We start from the raw sequence: 22,156 nt of genomic DNA on the forward strand, positions 1-22,156 counted from the left end.
AGGATGGGAGGAGGTGAGGCTGGAGGGTTGGGCAGATTATTACACAGGGTCTTGCAGACCATGGTAGAGGCCATGAGAAGTCCTTGAAGGGGATCATGAGACCATCTGATTTAGATTTTAAGGAAGATATTCTGGCTCCTGTGTGCAGAGTGGATTGGGACAGAGGGAGAGAATGAAGACAGAGAGACCAGTTAGGAGAGAAGTGCAGTAGCCCAGAGATGATGTGGCTGGTTTAGGGTAGAGCAGGAAGTGAAACCCCTGTGTTCTGAAGTGCCTGGTGACAGCAACCACCGACATGCACAGGACACTTTCCAGTTTTCAAATGGTTTACATCATTTGGCCCATTTTCTCTTGGAAACACTCTACTCAGAAGCAAGGGCTGATATTATCCCCATCTTCTAAAGAAGATCAATGACTTGAGCAGGTCTCACCAGCTAGGATATTGTAGCATTGGAGCTTGCACTTGGGCAGCTCTCTGATGTGGGAGTCAATTCTGTTTTCCTTATAGGAATTTCCTTCTGGATCCTTCTTCCCTGCCTTTGCAGATTTTCAGAATGATTTCTCCTGTTTTCCCCCTCCACTTGCAGTGTCAGTTGGCAAGCCCAGGCAGAGAGAAGCTTTGAGGTGTGTGGGGTGGTTGGGAGTAGATGCATCTCTCCGTGTAAGCGTGTTGGATTTGCGCTACAAGAAGACCAAAGGCTGTAGGAACGCGTGGGGCTTAGCCACAGGAGCCCAGTTGGAAGGCGTATCAGCCCAGTTGTCTAAGCAGCCACACGATGCAGGGGGTGGTGGTGGTGAGAAGCAGGACCTTCTGAAACCTGTCTCCAAATAAAGATTCATCAGTGCTCAGATATCTCCTTTCCCTGCTTGGAAGCCTTAGAAAATGCCCCCAGTCTTAGCCTTTCAGATTGGTTTGATCCAGCAGTTACTCAGCAGACTGGCTTTTGAGTATGAGAATGTCCATTGCTGTGGGAGGAAGTTGCTAGCATGAGAGACTTGAATATATTCTTTCGGGGTGTTTTATAACATATTGTGTTTTACCAGAGCTTGTAGTTTTCTCTTAACTTACTTATTTGACTAATGTCTGTTTTCTTTACTATGCTGTAAGTTCTATGAAGGAAGTTTCTTTTTCTCATGATGGTGGAATGGATGGATGATTTGCTAAGCTCTTAAGATGTCGAAGTAGCATATTGTACTTGGTATAATGGAAGTAGGGGTCTGTTCCAAGTTTCTTCTGTAGGAATGTTGACAAAGGAACACTGAAAGAAATATGCCTTTGGGAGCTGTGTCTTAGTAAAGGGTGTTATAGAACGGTTTCTGACTGTGTCATTTCTAAGGAAAACAGTGTTTTGTTTCTTACTAGCAGGATATTCATTTATATTAAAAATATATATTCACTTTAGTGTTTTGTCATTGAAATATGCTTTCAGTGTAATTATCCGCTTTGAAGGAATGATTTGACACACATTATGGAAAGGTTTAGAGCTTTATAGTGAGAGCTGAGGTACTTCCCAGCATAGCATCTTGCAAATCCATACATGGAGTTTCTCCCTGGGTGCTAGATCCCAGATCAGTGGTTCAATTGTACCCGCTCGTGGGCCTGTCCTGGACACACACCTGCACAGAGGGAGAAGTGAAATTGAGAGGGAGTGTTGAAATTTCCCTGCTTGGAGTAAACCATTGTTCTTATCACAAAGAAAGTATCTGGGACTTCTGTGAACATGGCCCATGGCCTTTTCTGAGATTCCCTGCCCTCTGACAGCTTGTTTTGTGTATTGGAAAGGTCTAGATGAGCATGGCTCTGCAGGAATTTCTTTTTCACCATAAGAATCTGTCTCCCATGGAACCCAGGTTGTCTCAGGGTATGGGGAGACAGTGGAGACTGGTGGTTTCAGGATGATCCAAGGGCCTTGGGGGCAGATCCACCAGGACAGAAATCCCAGCTCTGCCTTATACTAGCTGTGTCACCTTAGTCAAGTTCCTTAATGGCAATGGATTATATTTTCTTCCTGTATGTTAGAGATACAGATAATATCTCTTTTCTAGGAATTTAGTGAAGATTAAATAATTAAAATTAATGAGGATTAAATAAGGTAATGTATGTACAGCTATGGGCATGATTCCTGGCACAAAGTTAGTGCTCAGGTAACCATTATCATTATTCTTATTTCTGTTTGGTTTGTTGATTACTTTTAACATGTGACATACTATTTGGGCTAATATGACGTCCGCTTGGCTCACCCACTTACCTCTTTTATTGATATGTAATAATCATACATATTTATGGGGCATGTATGCTATTTTGATATATGCCTATAATGTGTAATGATCAAATCAAGGTATTTAGGGTATCCATCACCTCGAACATTTATCATTTCTTTGTGTTGGGAACGTTTCATATCTTAGATATTTCATCATAGATATTATGAAATATACACCGTACAGCAGTTAACCATAGTCATCCTACTGTGTTATGAAATACTAGAACTTATTCTTTTTATCTCACTGTATTTTTTGTACCCATTAAGCAACCTCTCTTCATCCTTCCCACCCCACCCCACCCCACCCCCCCCTTTTTTTTTTTTGAGACAGAGTCTTGCTCTGTCACCAGGCTGGAGTGCAGTGGCGTGGTCTTGGCTCACTGCAACCTCCGCCTCCTGGGTTCAAGTGATTCTCCTGCCTCAGCCTCCCGAGTAGCTACCATGTGTGCTACCATGCCCAGTATTTTTAGTAGAGATGGGGTTTCACCATGTTGGCCAGGATGGTCTCGATCTCTTGACCTCGTGATCCGCCCACCTCAGCCTCCCAAAGTGCTGGGATTACAGGCTTGAACCACGGCGCCTGACTCCCACCCCTTTCTTAGCCTCTGATAACTATCATTCTACTTTTTACTTCCTTGAGATCCACTTTTTTAGCACCTACATACGAATGAGAAGATGTGATATTTGTTTTTCTGTGCCTTCACTTGACATAATGACCTCCAGTTCCATCCATGTTGCTGCAAATGACAGAATTCTATTCTTTTTCATGGCTGAATAGCAGTCTGTGTGTGTGTATTTATCCATTCATCCACTGAACACTTAGGTTCACTTCATATCTTGGCTGTTGTGAATAGTGCTGCAATAAACATGGGGGTACAGGTATCCCTTTGATATAGTGATTTCCTTTTCTTTGGATAAATACCAAGTAGTGGGATTGCTGGATTATATGGTAGTACTATTTTTAGTTTTTTGAGAAATCTCCATACTGTTTTCCATAATAGTTGTACTAATTTACATTCCTACCATCAGTTCCCTTTTCTCCCCATCCTTACCAGCATTTGCTATTTTTAATCTTGATCATAGCCATTGTAACTGGGTTGAGATGATATCTCATTTTGATTTTGACTTTCATTTCCCTGATGATTAGTGATGTTGAACGTTTTTTAATGTACCCTTTGGCCATTCGTATGTCTTCTTTTGAGAAATGTCTATTCAGATTTTCTGCCCACTTTTTAATGGTATTATTTGTGGGTTTTTTTTTCTGTTGCGTTGTTTGAGTTCCTTGTATACATTTACCTTTTTAAACCAATAATCTCATTAGAAAGCTTTTTTTTGTTTTTAAAAAAATATGTATTTAAGTTGTATAATATGATGTTTCAGTACACTTTTGCATAGTGAAATAGTTACTATAGTTATTCTTCTTCTGTGTAATGCTATTTGATTTGTTTTTGAAAATTATCTCCTGAGATTTTTTTTTTCTGACCTGCTTTCGGAATGCTATCCTTGGGTAGTGACTTGATTTTTCTCTTAAATTCCATCTTGTTTGTAGGCAGACAGCCAAGTGGACCTGGTCCGGCAGCATTTCTATGAAGTATCCCTGGAATATGTCTTCAAGGTGCAGGAAGTCCAAGAAAGAAAGATGTTTGAGTTTGTGGAGCCTGTAAGTAGATATTCAGGGTTTAATGATGTTCCCATATATTCATCCCTCATTCTAACTAGTAGTAGATTACAAAATGCTCTAAGTTGTTGATGAAGAGGTTGAGCAGCCCTAACGCTGTCCCTTCTGTAAGTATCAGTGCTTTGTGAGCCTGGCTGCCCTGGATTCTTCCCAGCAGCCTTCCTGTACAACAATGGAGATAGAGCGTCCAGCAGTCATTCCTTCCTCTAGCTACCCAGTGATGTGCCATATGATTTTCAGGTGGACAGAGTGGAAATGGGAGTCCAGAGGGGAGGGGTTCTTTATCTTGGCATGAAATAGTGATTATACCTTAACATCCCTCCTCTCTCCTACCCTTCTTCTCTTCCTCAAATAATTCAGATGTAGTAGTCACCCAAAGACATAGTACATTTCTCTTTTTACCCTCTGGTTCAAAGCCCCTTCTCACCCCATTCAGGTATTAAAAGATGCTATATAAAGTTTCTCACATGGATTTCCCACATGGATTTGTTATAAACAGAACAGCACAGAGACTCTGCTGAGTGGACCATGATGGAATTTGGACTTGGACACTGTCCCAGTGAACATGAATATTGCATTGTGGGAAAAAGCCTGACTTTAGTTTAGGCCACACCAGCATGGTTGTGGTTTCGTTTGGACATGGTGCCACTCCACTTTGCTGGGTGTGGCACTGGTGTGGAGAATACACAGCAGGAAGACTTCATGGAAACACCAAAATAGTATATGGACCTCAATTTAAAACTCTCGCAGACCATGGATTTTCCAGCCAAAGTGCAGCCTCTGATTTAGACTCAAGCATGGCATCTCTGTACAAATAAGATTCTCTACCTAGATTTAAGAAAGGATAATTTTCTTTTTTCTTTTTTTTTTTCTTTGAGACAGAGTCTCGCTCTGTCACCCAGGCTGGAGTGCAATGGTGCAATCTCAGCTCACTGCAGCCTCTGCCTTCCGGGTTCAAGGGATTCTCCTGCCTCAGCCTCCTCAGTAGCTGGGACTACAGGTGCACGCCACCACGCCTGGCTAATTTTTGTATTTTTTAGTACAGACGGGGTTTCACCATGTTGGCCAGGATGGTCTCAATCTCCTGACCCCATGATCCGCCCGCCTCGGCCTCCCAAAGTGCTGGGATTACAGGCATGAGCCACCGTGCCCGACCAAGAAAGGAGAATTTTCTTAAGCAAATAAGAATAAAACTGTAAGAAACTGAAAGAAGTGGCCACTCTTTCTAGTAAAGAGCATTGTGTACCCCATGTCTAATTTATAAACTTTTGGGGTGGATTTTTTTAGGCATGTAGACTTGCTGGTAGTTTCATCAAGACTCCAGTTGGTGGCCAGGCACAGTGGCTCATGCCTGTAATCCTAGCACTTTGAGAGGCTGAGGCAGGAAGATCACTTGAGACCAAGAGTTTGAGATCAGCCTGGGCAACTGGGCAACATAGTGAGACTCCATCTCTTAAAAAAAAAAACAGATTCCAATCGGCTTTGGAACCTTATGTCTACATCTTTTACTATGCTAGAACTATAATTTCTGGATACCACTCCCAGCTACCTCATTTGGCAGATTCCTTAAAGTCGTCAATTACTTCAGTCTCCATATATGAATATTAAAACCTTAGACCTAACTTACAGCAGTGGTTTCAGTCAAGGTCCCAAGTCAAAAATCCCCATCTTTCCACAGGGTCTGTTAGGTGTGAGCAGCTATCTGTCAGATAAAGCAGCCTTATTGATTTTCCTGCTTAAAGCACAAACTGGCCTTTCAAGCAAAGGTTTACTGAAGACTTGCTTCCTGTGGTCAGGGCAGGAATTCAAATGCTGTCACATAGAATTTGCCTTTAGCATTATTTTTATTTGCTTTTGCCAGACTTTCTAGAGAAAAAGAACAGTGCATTTCTAATAATCTTTATATATACTTCGATTAATATTATTCCAAATTTGCTTGCTTTTGATGAGTTTTTTTTGTAATTGGCCCATCCAGCTTTTTTGAGGTGAGTGTTTTGTTATCCACTTTGATCTCTCAGTAGGTGCACCTAGTGAGTCAGGTATTTTATCTGTTGGCTTTTGCTGAATGGTATCCACAAAACCTCATACAACAATAGATGTTTACTTCTCACACATCTGTGAGGTTCAGCCAGCTTAGGCTGGGCTCAGCTGGATAGCTTTGCTGATCTAAATGGGTTTTCCTCCTCCTTCTTCTGTCTCTCCTCCCCCTCTTCCTTCCTTCTTTTTTGAGAAAAGAAATCTCTAAAGATTTACCATTCCATTTCCTGGCATTCTGTTGTAGTGTGTCCATGTCTTAGGGAGTTTTCACTTTAAGAAGCAGTAGCATCATGGTTAAGGATTCTAGAGCTAGACTCCCTGAATTTAAATCCCAGCCTAGCCATTTACTAGCTGTGTGTTCTTGGGCAAGTTATTTCTCTGAGCCTTACTTTCCCCATCTGCAGAATGGGGATAGTAATATCACCTACTTTATAAAGTTGTATGAGGATTGACTGAGTGTTTATCCATGTGAGGTGCTTAGAACAGAACCTGATTAGAACCAAATGAAAACTTAGCAATTATTATTTTTTATTTATGAGCAAATGAGTGAAGTACCAATATTAACAGGGCCTACCTGTTTTAATATAAACAGTTTTGGTAGCTTTAAAAGTATGTATTTATTGAATACCGTAGAAAATGCTGAAAACCCAGGTGCTATGGCTGAGGCATTCACAGCCTCACTGGGGTAAGCAAGATGTGTGTAGTAGAGAGCTAGTCAAGGTAGCAAGCAGTTCAGTGACAGCTTGGACAGGATGGATGCTATAGATGTGCCAGAGGGATTTAAAAGTATAACCATCGTAGTGTGCAGATGTTTTTCAGTTCATACAGTGAGAAACCTGGAGAGCTAATGAAAAGAAATTTTCAGTCGCATGTTAGGACCAAGATAGTAATAGGGATTTGCCCAAAGTTAAACTAAATGTTGAGAGGCTGGATATAGGATTCAGATGTTTGGCCTTTGCTTTTCTACAGAAGTTATTGTCTCTGCACATCAGCTTCTAGGCAGGTCAGTGCCTTCAGGAGCTGGGGATGGGGAGAAGGTATTCATACAGTGAAAAAGCTACTGATGAGATCAGTGATTCTCCGTGTTAGACATGCACATTCTCAGGCTTCACTCCAGACCTGAAATTTAAGGGAGGGGCCCAGTAGCCTGTAGTTTAGTAAACCTTCCCCGTGATTCAGCTGCACATTTCAGTTTGAGCCACTGGCCTAGATTATACAAAGGAAGAACATGAAATAACAATTGATGATATTATCTGAAACTGTCATGTACCGTGCTAAGCGCTTTACCTACAGTATGTCAGTCAAACCTTATAACCTCTCTGAGGGTAAGTACTGTTTTTATCCCAATTTTCAGATGAAGAAATTGAAACAAGTTTCTTTACCTGTCCAACATCATATCTAGTAAATAGCAGAGCTGGAAGGGTCTGACTTTTCATCTCCATGAAATAGCATTTGATTGCTTACAGGTGGGAAAGAAACCAGCAAGAAGTCTATTGAACTAAATTGCTGGAGTGGGTATTCATATTTGAGTTGGTTACAGTCAAGGGAATCTTCCAGTCATGTAAGGGACCTCTATGCAAATCGACCGTGTTCATTTGTTTCTTGAAAGTAACTTCAAGTACCAGGATATTATTGACCTTCAGAAAAAGAAACAGTTGTAGTATTCCCAAGGAAGAAAAATCAGACTTCTGGGATCTAAATCAGATCTTCTGGGATATATATATATACATACACACACACACACACACACACACATATACATATATGTATGTGCATATATATATGTATATGTATGTATATATTTGCACTGGAAGCCTTAATTTTCTTGTCACAGTACTAAATGTTCTTGAGATTTGGATTGCAGATAATGACATATTGACTCCATGAAGGTGAAGCCACATTCCCTCTGTTCCCTGAGTTTTCGTAATTGAAGGTTGGCTAGTGCCCCAGAGAACTCATTCTCCATGTTCATTAGGCCTGCATCCTCCGAGTTTTACATCCTGAATATTTCTTGGTGCAGTGTCTCTTCCTCTCCTTTCCCTCTGCTTCTGTCCCATTGCAGGCCTTCATTCTTTTCTTTGGACTTTGCATTCTGCCTTGGGCCTCCCCCTTCTCCAGTCTGGCCTGGAACAGAACGCACCTTCTAACACGTCAGTCTGATTCTCTCTCTCTCTCTTTTGCCAAGAAGCTCCTGACAGCACTCCTGTGCTAAGCCCATTACATGGATGATCTGAATTGAATTAATCTTCACTGCAACTCTGTGCAATAGTAAAGACCACTGTTATCCTCCTGTCAAAGATGAGTTAAAGGGAGTTGTGTGGCTTAGCCCCCTCAGCTTTTCATCACTCTACTAGCTGCCCTTCTCTTTGTTGCCTGTGTGGATGATTCTTGGTAGCTGTATTAGTTTGCTAGGGCTGCTGTAACAAAGTACCACAGATTAGGTGTCTTAGAACAACAGAAATCTGTTGTCTCACAGTTCTAAAGCCTAGAAGTCTGAAGTCAAGGTTTTGGCACCAAGATCCCTCTGAAACCTGCAGTGAAAGGTGACTTCCTTTCCTCCTAGCTTCCTGTGGCTTGTGATCATGTTTGGCATTTCTTGGCTTATAGATGCCTCTCTCCAGTCCTTCATCCTCACATGGCCATGCATGTCTGTGTGTCCACATTTTCACCTTTCTAAGGACACCAGCTGTGGCATCTTTGTAAAAGTACTAGGGCCCACCCTAATGTCCTCATTTAACTTGATTACCCATGTAAAGACCCTATTTCCAAGTAAAATCACCTTCAGAGGTATTAGGACTTAAACATATCTTTTTTTGGGGGACACAATTTAACCCAGTAAAGTAGGTCTGTTCTATGAATGGTGACAATCCAGAGTGATGCAGCCAGCATTAACTTGGGCAATTAGATTTTTGCTTTTTAAAATGAAAAACATAAATTATGTTGTCAGCTAGGAAGTAGGAATAGGTTTTGCTTATGGTTATTCTTTTAGGATAACAAGGATAGAGAAGGAGGCACAGGGAGGCGGGAAAGATCTTTCCTATGTCAGGCTGTGATGTTGTGGTTGCCCTGTGGACAGCTGACCCCTCTTATTTGATAACCAGGTGGGACTGCAGCAAGCTCTTCCTCCTAGTGTTTGGGTAGAAGCATTTCTTTGAAGCAGACAGCTCCCCCATCTCTGGAGTCCCGTGGGCTTCATCCTGCCCCCTGAGGAGCGGACTTTCATTTCCCACTTTGTAATACTTCAAAGGTTCATATAGTGTTGGGGGTGGGGGAGAGAAAAGGTGCTGGGAGGAGAGAAGCAAGGGGGAAGTGGGCCAAAAATAGCAGTATGTTAAGGAGTCATTTCCCGTAGAAAAATGGACAATCAAGGCATGAGACCAAACGAGGAAAAACAAAATAAATATTAGTAACTCCCTGCCTTTGGGGAGCACTTGCGGGTATGCCCAGGTGGCATCTTAGTGAGCTGTTTGAGAATATTTAATTACCCCGAGCAAGAGAGGCTCTGTTTACTCTAAGTGAAGGATAAATCATAGTTAATCGGAGGAATGACCTTGGAATTAGCTGCTTATCTTCTGCGTTATTCTCAAGTCAGGGGTAGTGTCATGCCTTGGAAAGGTGATGGGGCAGGGCATTTGCAGATACCAGGGAGAGCAGAGTTAAGAAGAGGCAAAACAGTTTTCATTGTGAATGCTGGGACTCGGTTTGGCAGAGGAGCCTCTTCTCCTCTATTATTGGAGCCATCTGAAAGGAAAGGTATGGGTCTTCCTCTCAGAAAAGTATTTTGTATAGAATAAGCCCAAAGCCTTCGGCCGTCTTTGAAGAAAAGCATTCATTATCAGTCTCTAGTGACTCGATGGGGCTTACCACTCATTCACGGATTTATGTTGGGGTCTGTATATGGTGCCACTGGATAGTTTTATAGCCAGAGGACCCAGCAATGCCTACTCTCCCACCACCCATGAGACTCTAAGGGGATAGATGGGCCGGGGACAGTGGCAATGGGAAGTTAAGGGCCATATTGTCATAATCTGGGTTTTATCTTCACAGGGCCCAGATCTTTGATTAAACTGGGCTGGCCTGCCCTCTGAGTTTAGGTCCAGTGCTATATACCTTTGTGCTTACTATTCCTGCTGCAAACAAGGTGGGAGAGTAGGGGGAGGGTGGGCGGGATGAGATTCCTTTACCGTCACTTATTATAGCTGCCTCTCAGAAAAGGAGAGTTAGTTAGGTGAAAATAAGTGGGATGGGATTATGTTTAGTAAGTAAAGTAAATTTTTTTTTTACATAATAAGTAATGTTTAACAAGTAAAAAAAAAATCATTTAGGGACTGAAAATCTGAAGACTACAATGTAAAATAAAGCAAATGTGTCTTGGAATAAGGTGGTATGGCAGGTCAGGGAGGTCAGAGTGGACCCCTCAGAAAATGTGGGTCAGCCTTCAGAAGCCGAAGTTAATGGGATAGTCCCCAAATACATGGAGCTGTGCTTTGTGATAGAAGTGAGGCGCTGGTCTTTCCTAAATCTCGTTCGGGCTTTTATTATAATCCTTTCTTCAGGTTGAAGTTTAGAACTGAGGGAAGATGTGTAGAACTTGAGAAGGGGCCAGGAAAGCATAACAACAGTGAGGTTTGGATGTAAGCTCCGAGAGGAAAGACCACAGGAATGTTGTTTGTTTAGTTTGGATAAATGAAGGCTGGTAGGGGCTCAGGGAGGGGATATTAATAGTTTTTAAGTATATGAAGGTGTGTGGTGAGCATTGTGGTGAACAGATGTTTTTACCATTCACTAAAGACAAGACTAAACAATGAAACGGGCTTACCTTTTAGCCGGAGGGATTTAATTGAGAATTTAGGGAAACCACCATAAGTGAAAATGTGGGAATATGGAAATATTTTAATAAAGGAATCCATGGTGTTTACTTTTGAGTAGTTTGGGGAAAGCACGGAAACACAATTCAGTTGGATGATTTTCTTTGATTTGACTTTGCCTGTTAGACTGTAGACTCAGGACACCCCACTTCCTTTTCTGCCTTCCTCTTCTGTGTAATAACCTGATACTACAAATGTACTAGAAGGAAACTGAGTCAGAACCCTGGTCTTTGGTTTCTGAGGAAGTGATGTTCTCAGCAGGTGGTGAGGCCCACAGGGCAAGGGCATGGGTGTTGGTGCCAAGGAGACCTGGTTTCAAGTTCTGGCTGCCACTTACTGTGTGTTTTGGGGCAAGTTTCTTAACCTCTCTGAACCTGCTTCCTCATTATTAAAATGGGGATAACAGTAGTACTTAGGTCATGGGATGTTGTGAGTACTCACCCAGGGCATGGAAGGGCATAGTGCCTGGCACACAATTGGTGCTCTTTAAATGTCAGCCATTATTATTCTTTATTTTAGACTTTCAACCCAGTGTTGGGAGCTCAGATACAGCTACATAATACCTCTTTTCAACCTGGTTATGTGACCTTTGCCTTTCTTCCTTCATTACAGCTGCTGGCCTTCCTGCAAGGACTCTTCACTTTCTATCACCATGGTTACGAACTGGCCAAGGATTTCGGGGACTTCAAGACACAGTTAACCATTAGCATACAGAACGTGAGTGGGCATAGGGACAGGCTTCCTTTCTCTGGTTAAGGAAAAACAAAATATGGGCCTGATTGCCCTAGAAACCATCCAGGTGGCTTGGAATGTAGGTGAGGAGGGTGGGTCTTGCTTGGGTTCAGAGGGAAACTAGGGGCAGGCATTTCTAGAATGCTTGGTGGTTCTGAGTTAGACCATCATCCTCTTCTCCATTATTTCAAAGCCCTATTTATGTTCTCGGAAGTGCTGCTGCTGATTATGTTTCAAATCTGTAGCGTCTGTAGCATTGGAGTCAGGATTTCCTTTGGCGGTGGAAATCCCAGCCCAACCCAGCCTCCATTCTATGCATCCAGCTGCCTGACTACATGAGACCGTGTGGAGTGTGTGTTCTGGGGATGGGGCCTGGGGACACATGCTGGCCTCCAGCTCAAAGGATGTTCTCTTGTCCAACTCTTAGGAAGGCTGGCAGGAAATCCAAGTCTGTGCTTCACTCCCAGTGTGGTCAGCATTCCCAAGGTTTAAACACAGGACCTTTTGGTGCACAGAATCCTGCGTAAGGCTTTTTGGTTAGCAGTCTCTGGGGCTTGAGCCCCCTTCTTCACTGTGGGATTGGACCATGTTCTTCTTCTTATTTTCTTTGTCTCTAGGTGATCTTGTGTCCATGTGGGTTGTACTGCATGGATTTTAGAAGCCTGGAGGTTACATAGTAGTCAGTGTTGTCTCAGAGAACAGGAAGTTGCAGAATCTTGGCAAAGGTTTCACAAAGCATGGCTTCCCCTTAGGCCAGGTTTCTCAGAATGCAGGCTCTGAAATCGAGATTGACATGCAGTGGGCTTACTGGAGGTGGGGGCAATGCTGGTGAAAACACCTGTGACAGAGTGAGGGCACCTGGACTCGCAGAGGGGGAAATAGAGCTGTGATGCAGATGCAGCAGAGGTCTCAGTGCAGGGGAGGCTCTGGAGCTGGGATGATCCTTCACAGTCGCCCTGAATACAAGCAAGGGGGCCAGGCTTTCGACCCCCTTCTGCCTTTCCTCTAGCCTTGTCTAGTCATTGGGTGCAGGCTGACCTTGAGTGAAGGAACTCCCCTTTTAAGGAGGGACTCATCTGCGAGCCATCAGCAAGCAACATTCACGGCAGCTGGAGAAGTGAACGCCTAGGTCCTTAAGTCATACAGGCCCTTAGAGCATCTGAATCAGAATCACCTGGGAGGCTTATCGTAAAACACACTTTTTGGCATCCAGAGGTGCTGAATTGATCTGTAGGAGTGAGGGCTGGGCATTTGCATTTTCTATAAGATCCCTAGGTGATTTTGATAGTCACTAGAGTTTGAGAGTCATTCTGGTATAGGACTTTAAGGCCAAAGTATACTTCTCATAAGGGAGTATTTGGCCAGTTCCTGGAAGGTTGAATGTCCTTTGTCTCATTTTAGATCTAAGGATTCTATTAGGTTGATCTGGATTGTTAAAACAGATACTTTGTTTCTTTGATTTGAATAAAATTATTTTCATCCTAGACAAGAAATCGCTTTGAAGGCACTAGATCAGAAGTGGAATCACTGATGAAAAAGATGAAGGAGAATCCCCTTGAGCACAAGACCATCAGTCCCTACACCATGGAGGGATACCTCTACGTGCAGGAGAAACGTGAGTGCTTTGACTAGCAACAGCTTGGGATGTACTCAGGCCTCTTACCTAGAAGGTGGAGGGTGTATCCAGCAGTGCCTACCTTACTGTAAATACATGCTTGGATAACAAGAACAATTTTATAGTTCATCTTTCCAAAGGGAAAGACGATGTCCACAGAATCTTGTCTACCTTTGTTTTTCTTTATGAATGGGAATTCCTTTGGGAACCTGCAATTCTTTAAGGCTCTGTGGTTGCTCTTCTCTCTCTAGTGTTTCTCTACTCTTGGGGTTCCTATATCCCTAGTCCAGCTTTATGTACCATACCCTGAGCATAGCAGCCTTGGAAAGGTCTTACATGCTAGGCCCCTGTTATCTATCAGCAGTGTATCCTTTGGTAGACTTAATACTTGGTGATTCTGTTTTCATTTGACATTGTTTCAGCAAGGCCCAAACAATCATGACTTAGGCCTTTTTCCTCTTCTCCTCAACTCATTTCATTCCAACACTTGAATTTTATGAAAAGTAGAAACAAAGGCTCACTTCAAGAGCCAGGAAGAAGGCTGCATGCAGTGGCTCACGTCTGTAATCCCAGCACTTTTGGAGGCTGAGGTCGGTGGATTGCTTGAGCTCAGGAGTTCAAGACCAGCCTGGGCAACATAGTGAAACCCTGTCTCTACAAAAATACAAAAAGTAGCCAGGTGTGGTGGTGTGCACCTGTGGGCCCAGCTACTTGGGAGGCTGAGGTGGGAGGATTGCTTACCAGAGTGAGCCTGTTGAGGTTTATAAGAGCTCAGGAGGTGGAGGCTGCAGTGAGCTGAGATTGCCACCACTGTACTCCAGCCTGGGTGACAGAGCAAGACACTGTCTCTTAAAAGAAAAAAAAAAAAAAGAGCCAAGAATACTCATTGTTCTGCCAGTGATGTCTAGGAAAGGAATGCCAGGTGCTGCTAACATGGACATTTTAGTGATGACTCACAAGTTCATGCCTTATGGCTGGGGAAAGGCTCTGTGATGGGGCCCTGCCGTTTAGGATAGCACATTCAGACTTAATTCATGTATGCAATGCTAGGAACGAAAGAAAGTGAATGTTTTTTCTTTAGTGGGTAATTCTTCTCCTAGTCCTTTGGTAGAGAACATTGGTCTTTTCAGATTTTTGCAGGTTTTGTGTTCTTTCATGTCCTGCTCTTCATGTAGAGTTAGGCAGATGTCTTCACTCCTAATAGCTTTCCGGTGGGATAGAATAGAAATACTTGGTTTCACTAATTATTCTATTTAGTAATTACTCAAAAATTTGTTTGGACTTAAGTTTCCTGGTAACAGTGGGGCAGTAGTGGTGTTGGAGTATTGGCTGTGATGAGGATTACATCCTTATTCTTACAGAGATGAGCCTGTTGAGGTTTATAAGAAATGTAACTACTTCAGTTGTGTGTTTTGTGTATGCCTGAATACAAAGTGATCCCCTCTTTGTCCAGTGAGAAGATCCCTGCAAAAGGTTTTAGGTCTACTTGAAAATATAAATTTTTAGGACTCCAAAAATATAGTTCAAAGTCCACCTATGATACTTAATTTGTTAATATATCATTCACTTACATATCTAAAATCAATGTTGTTTTTTTGCACTCTCATATCACACACTTTTATTCAGACACTTCACATGCTCTTTCAACATTAGTGTGTTGATTATCACGAGGACACTTTTTTGTTCCCTAACACAGTCCAGAGCACATGATGGGGATACAGCACTTTTTTTTAATTTTAAATTTTTTGTAACTTGTTATTTTGAAATAATTTCAGATATACAGAAAAGTCGCAACAATGGTGTAAGGAACAACCATAAACCCTTTACCTAGTGCACCAGTTTTTAACATTTAGCCACAATTATATCATTCCTTCTCTCTCTGTGTGGGTGTGTGAGTTTTCACATGAGTACAACTTGCATACACACACATACACACTTTTTTCTGAGTCATTTGGGAATATGGTTGCATATACCATGCTTCTTCAGTAGTGAGTATTTTCTAAGAATAAAAGATATTCTTTTAATGTAAACACATCTGTTAGGTTGGTGCAAGAGTAATTATGGTTTTTGCCATTAAAAGTAATGGCTAAAATCACAATTGAACTCTTGCCATTAAAAGTAATGGCTAAAATCGCAATTGAACTCTTGCACCAACCTAATATCAAATTTAACATTGGTGCAATATTTAATCTGAACTACAGTCCGTATTCCAGTTTTGCCAGTTGTATCAATAATGGCCTTCTAAAGCATTTTGTTGTTCTCCAGTACAGAACCTCATACTGCATTTAGTTGTCATGACTTTAGTCTCCTTTAATCTGGAACAGTTCTCCAGCTTCTCTTTGTCTTTCATGACATTGACATTTTTGAACAACACAGTCCAGTTCCTTTATACAGTTTTCTTCAGCATGGGTTTATCTGGTGTTTCTTCATGATTAGATTTGGATTATGCATCTCTGGTCAAATCCTACATAAGAGTTCTTCTCTGAGGCCACATCTGGACACATGTGGTGTCGACCTGCCCCTCAGTGGTGATGTAAATTTTGATCACCCAGTCAAGGTATTGTCTGGTTTCTCCACTATACAGTCACTATTTTCCCCTTGTAACTAATTAGCAATCTGAAGGTAACACCTTAAGATCATGTAAATATCCTTCTCCTTATCACACTTTACCTTCATAGATTTAGCATCCATTGACAATCCTTGCCTGAGCTGATCTTTACTATGATGGTTGCAAAATGGTGACTTCTCAGTTCCACCAACCCCTCCACATTTAATAGTTGCCATTCAGTGTACTTATGTAAGGAAGAGTCCTGCTCCTCTTTCTTCCTCCCTCTCTCTCTTCCTACTGTCTATCCATCCATCCGTCTGTCCGTTATCCATCTTTCCATTGTCAGTTTGGACTTATGGGTTCCTATTTTGTTCAGGAGGCTATAATTTATCACTGTCCTTATTTATCTTGATGCTCAAGTTGTCCAAGATACAGTGCTTTGGGAATCTTTGTGTCGTTCAATTGCTGGAATTTTTTCCCCAATCTGTAAGAATACACTAAGATGGTTTGTATTTTCATTTGTCCTTGACGGCCCAGTGGAAATATTTACTGTTTTGTTTTTTAAGTTTACTAAATGACATCTAACACTTGCAGTTGGCAGTCATGCCATACCATTGATAATTATTAAATGTCTGCTCATTCTCTTTATGTTTAAACAATTTTTTTTTTAACAATTTCTGCTGTGTGATCTCCATAAGCACCTAAAACTAGTATTGGTTGAAGTCCTTTGCAGGCTGACTAATGCCTTCTTCCTTTAATAGTGCTTTGTTTTCAAGTAATTGGCTAAGCACTGAGTAAAATCAGAGACTTGGCCAGAATACGACTGCATGGCACCTCCCTCTTGAGGTGACATACTAATCTTGAGGGACATAGTTCTTAGAGGTTACATGTGGGCATTGACAGTCACTTCCACTCTGCATCTCTGGTGTCTCTGAGCTCTCCTTGTCTGCTTTTCAGATCTTCTTGAGTTCTGCTAAAGTAAGTTAGGGGTTTGGAAGTAGGTCAGAAGCCCTGATGTCTGTGCATAGAGTCACAGAGCAGCTGTGTGGGAAGCATGATGTCATCGCAACAGATGGGAATGGTCACAAGCGCTTGGAGGAGGCTTTCTGCGTTCTCTCCTCAATCATCTTACTCCTGTCAGTGAAGAGAGTGGAAACTTCAGTTGGGGCTTGATGATGGGAACGTGGATTAGTTTCCCCAGGGAACTTTTACTTCCGTTGTATTTTAAGACCCACTGGATGTAGCATTAATGGGAAACAGTCTTCTTTGGTCCCTGGAGGAAATCCCGGCGTTGGTTTCATTTGAGCCTGTGGGATCAGATTTCTGTCTATTCATTCTAGCTAGTGTGGAGAATATATTACTTCTAACATAGTTTAAGGGTAGATGAGCATTATGAATTATGGGTTGTGGTTTTTCCAGCTCATGATGTATAGCATACAGTGGAATGTATAGATATTTTATGGGAAATATTACCTTTCAGGTCACTTTGGAACTTCTTGGGTGAAGCACTACTGTACATATCAACGGGATTCCAAACAAATCACCATGGTACCATTTGACCAAAAGTCAGGAGGAAAAGGGGTGAGTTCATTTTTAAAATTTGATGTTTGATTTGCTTGGCTAACATATAATGATTATAATGCATGTATAAAGTAACACCTCCAGTGTTATATTTATGTTTCATTATAAATTTAAAATTAATAATTTAAAAAATTTTTATATAGTAGTTCCAGGAAGCCTAAGAGGCTGAAGAATCGCTAAAATAAGATGATTACTCTACAAATATTTTTATATGCTAAAAATTATTGAATAACCTCATCCTGTGAAACTGATTCAGTCCCACTCCCACTTGATACCTGGAGAGCTGCCAGTGGCAACATAGATGTCCTGGTTACCTATTGCTGTGTAACAAGTCACCCCAAAACTTAACAACATTTAAAACAACAGCAATCATTTTAGTATTTCTCATTGTTTCTGTGGGTCACGAATTCAGGGGGCATTTGGATGGGTGGTTCAGGCTTGAGGTTTCTCATAAAGTACTAAGCAGACAGTAGCTAGAGCTAGAACAAAGAGGGTCTGAAGCAGCTCAAGCTGGTCAGATACAGCTGTCATCCTCTCTCCTGTATCCTTCTCTTCCCTTTTCCCTCTTTCTCTGCATACTCCCAGGGCCTCGCCATTTGGTCTCTCTCTATTAGCAAGTTTGGGCTTCCTCACAGCATGGTGGCCTCAGGGCAGCAAAAGGTTTTAGGAGTGAATGTTCTAGAAACTAAAGTAGACACTGCATTGCCTTTTCATGACTTAATCTCAGAAGTCATAGAGCCTTGCTTTTACCTTATCTATTGGTTAAAATGGTCACAATAGCCCTCTCAGTTTCAGTGGGGGAGGAGGTAGACCCTGCCCCTCCATGGGAGGGGCATCAAAGTCTCATTGTAGGAAATGTATGCCACATTCATTGTGGCATAGAATGTGATATGTGGCTATCTTTGGAAGAGACAGTTGGGCACATATGGCTCCCTGGTGTCCCCGCCATTGGGCAGCTCCTTGAATGCTCCTAGTTCTTCCCTCCTCCTGGCTGTTGCCTCTCGCCTCCTGCCTGCTTGTGAGTCTCCTCTGAGTGTTCCCACAGCAGGCCACATGCATTTCTATGGAGGTGACCTGTCTTTTCTCTTTGCTCCTATACTTTATTTTCTTCCTTTGATATTCTACATTTCATTATGATAGCCCTAGCTTTGATTTTTTTCTTTTTTAATCTATTGCTTGGGAGTTTTTGGTTTTCCAGGATTTGAGATTTGGTCTCTTCCAATAACTCCGGAAAATTCTCACCAATTATCACTTTGAGTTTCGCCTCCTTCCCATTCTATTGTCTCCCTCTGGAGATATTTAAATGTTTTTAATAAAACTATTTACATGTTTTGTCTGTTTGAGTCTCTGGACTATATTCTGAATAATTTCTCTTACTCTGTCTTCAGCTTAAATAGTTTCTCATTTGTGTCTAACCTGTCGATAAACTAGTCCTCTACAAGCATTCCACTTCGGTCCTCTCTGCAGTACATTTTTATGCAACATGTTGAGTTTGCGTGTGTGTGGGCATTATAGAGTAGGGGTTAAGAGCGCTGGCTTTGCTCTCAGTCTGCCTGGGCCAGTGCTATTAGGTGCTGTTGTCATTACTGTTAGGTACTCAGCCATGTTGTGCCCCTTGTTCTCTTCCACTTCCAGTTTTTCTTCCTGGCTTTCTTTTACTTAAGCCATGATAGAGAAGTTTATCAGCATCTCTGTTCCTTCCCTGAATCAAAGCAATAACAAAGCCCTTTTTATGTTTCTTGGCAGGGGCAGGATTGATTTATAAATAATCTCAAGAAAACAGACATTAAAATGTCATAACAGAGAAATTACATTTAGGAGGAATATTAAAAACCTACATTATTAGGTGTCCCCTAGTTTTCATGAAATGGAAACAGAGTTGTGCCTGCTTTCCTTGGATTGAGCCTTAGTCCCTTCCCAATTCTTAGTCCTTCTAGGAATCAGCTTCACCAAATTGTTCTCTCACACAGTCTGTTTTTGGGCCTTTTATCTTGGGCTTTCTCAGACTTTTAATGAAGAACTCTTTTGTATTTTCTCTATTCCTTTCTTATCACACTTGAAAGTGAAGGGTAGAAACCAATTATAGTGGATGTTTGGTTCTCCAGAGACTTTAGAGAGATACTAGAAAGCATGTCATTGGGTAGTGAAGAGGTTTATGTGAATTAGTATATATAAATTTTTTGGAACAAATCCTGACACATAATGGGTGCTATATTAGGACCTTGATATTATAAGAGTTAATTTTCCTAGTAATTCCTTACATTTAAATTATGTTTTATATTTTTCTGCAACCTTTTATTATTCTATATTACCCTGTTTGATCCAGTTTTCCTCCTTTTACAAAGCAGGACATTGAGGTTAGGAGAGAGTATGATTTCTAAGGTCATTTAACAAGTTACAGAGCTGTTGCTCAAACCCTCTTTCCACAGTCTGAATCTCCTGATTCTGAAGTCATTATATTTCCCATGACATCACTATTTCCTCAGCTTTAGGGTGAAGGAAATATGAGGTCTGGCTGTCTAGAGGTGATGTCTTCTCGATTGTGTAGAGGAATCATGTGATGTTGTTGTATATATTTTTTAAAAATAGAGACTGAGGCCGGACGTGGTGGCTCACGCCTGTTAATCCCAGCACTTGGGAAGCTGAGGCGGGTGGATCACCTGAGGTCAGGAGTTCAAGACCAGCCTGGGCAACATGGTGAAACCCCATCTCTACTAAAAATACAAAAATTAGCCGGGAGCAGTGGCGCATGCCTGTAATCCCAGCTACTTGGGAGGCTGAGGCAGGAGAATCGCTTGAGCCTGGGAGGTGGAGGTTACAGTGAGCCAAGATGGCGCCATTGCATTCCAGCCTGGGCGACAGTGCGAGACTCCATCTCAAAAAAAGAAAAAAAGAAGAAATAGAGATGAGTCTCACTATGTTGCCCAGGCTGGCCTCAAACTCCTGGTCACCTTGGCCTCCAAAGTACTGGGATTACCAGTGTTTTCTACCATGCTTGGCCTGCATACATGTTTGAACAGAGCTCTCCTAGGAGCTAGAGGTAGATAGAACATAGATAAATAGATAACATAAATATCTTTTAACCTAGATAATTGGGTGTTTTCTTTTCCTAACATGCTCTTTCTCCACCTGTTAGGTTCCCTCACTGTCCTTTTCATTTGGATTATTTTCCTTTAAAAGTACCCACTGTTCTCACAGCTTCGGATCTGGAGTTGTGAGCAGATTTGCCACATCCTCCTGGAGACCAGACCCTGTGTGTGACGGAAGAATTTCCCTGCATCCTACACTCTGACCTGAGGCACCTCTGCAGATCTGCAGCAGCCCAAAACCGATCCTATCCCTTCTTTTGATTGAAACCCTTCTTTATTTTCCTGCTGCTCTCAGGATACAAACGAGAATCCTACATGGTCTTGCCTCTGTCACTCCTCAAAGTCTTCTTCTTTCTACTTTCCCTCACTCTGGGCTTCTAGCCACACCAGCTGCCCTGCTGTTTCTCCAAGCCTATGTGGACCCTGACCCCAGGGCCTGTCCACCTGCTCCATTCCCTCCTCCTTATTTTATTTCTTATGAATTCTTTCAGTTTCAGCTCAAGAAAGCTTTTCCTAACCTTCCTGACCAGGTCAGATCTCCTTAACTTTGGCTTTTTAAAAACAGAATTTGTCATGGTTATAACTTCTCATTTACTTGTTTAAGTGATATCCACGTCCCCCACTTTTTAAAGCAATCAGTAGTTGAACAGACCATCTTTATAGATTTTTGCTGATATGGTATGGTCATCCTTGGAACAGAATATTAATCTTCCTCCTCTTTCTGCATGTATTTGGTGATCCTTTATATATCCCTATTCCCTCCCATTTCTCTGGGACACCTCATGTAATCTTTCAAAGTGGAAGCTGGCCCATAGCCATTAAATCAGATTTATAGTTAGACATCAGCAAAGTCAGAATCTCTTATGTTTGGGTGTTTGCACTCAGATATTTTACAGACTAGAGAAAGAGCAGTTCTGTCTGAGAAATTAATCTTTGCTATTCAGTGGAAGACAATAGGTGTAAGGCCTGTGAATATAAACTGTCTCCTCCTAGGCCTTCTGTGTTTTGTTTGCTCTTCTGATGTTAGTGGGTGGTTAAATTTTACCTTATGTAGCCACACTTTCTGTTATTTCAACAAACTGGGCAAGCTTGCTAATTTCCCCTGTTAGTTTAGATAAAAAAGATTGACAGAGGCAGGAGAAACAGAAACCCTAACAAATTCCTAAGTGACAGTAAGAAGAAATCAGGGACAGCAACTTCTGTGTTTCTGGGCAATAAACTAGTGCTATGAGATGAAATTGTCACATTCAGTTGAACAATGGAATACTACTCAACAATAAAAAGAAATAAGCCCTTGATATGCACAACAATATGGATGAATAGCAAAGCAATTACGTTAAGTGAAAAAAGCCAGATAAAAAGAGCACATACTGTGTAGTTCCATTTATATAAAATTATAGACTAAGCAAACTAATCTATAGTGACAGAAAGCAGATTCAGCGATTGCTTGGGGATGTACTAGGAGGAAGGATGGATTGCCAGGGGATACAAGGAAACTTTTGGGGATGATGGAATTGTTTGCTGGCTTGGTTGTGGTGTTGGTTTCATGGATGTATATGACATCAAAATCTATAAATTGTACAGTTCAACATGTACAGCTTATACCTTAATCATATGTCCGTAAAGTTGTTAAAATGTATTTATTGAGGAGCTACTCTTTTCTAGGATCCAGTTGGGCTCAGGAGACAAAAGTAAGCAAAATTTGACTCAGTCTCTGTTCTCAGGGTCCTTTGGTCTAATGGAGAGA

General features: G+C 41.7%; 1 protein-coding gene across 9 annotated transcripts in view; it reads left to right on the plus strand.

The window, feature by feature from the left end:
- ARHGAP26 (Rho GTPase activating protein 26) overlaps nt 1–22,156 on the plus strand; it is a 458,221-nt gene that overhangs the window by 120,149 nt on the left and 315,916 nt on the right. For all 9 annotated transcript variants that reach the window (XM_063706839.1, XM_055389277.2, XM_063706842.1 and 6 more), the window contains exons 6-9: nt 3,811–3,921; nt 11,457–11,561; nt 13,062–13,191; nt 17,220–17,320. In XM_063706839.1, the coding sequence (XP_063562909.1) occupies nt 3,811–3,921; nt 11,457–11,561; nt 13,062–13,191; nt 17,220–17,320 (447 nt within the window). The remainder of the gene's footprint in view (nt 1–3,810; nt 3,922–11,456; nt 11,562–13,061; nt 13,192–17,219; nt 17,321–22,156) is intronic.

The sequence above is a fragment of the Gorilla gorilla genome, chromosome 4, assembly GCF_029281585.2.
Source record: "Gorilla gorilla gorilla isolate KB3781 chromosome 4, NHGRI_mGorGor1-v2.1_pri, whole genome shotgun sequence".
Taxonomy (NCBI): Eukaryota; Metazoa; Chordata; class Mammalia; order Primates; family Hominidae; genus Gorilla; species Gorilla gorilla.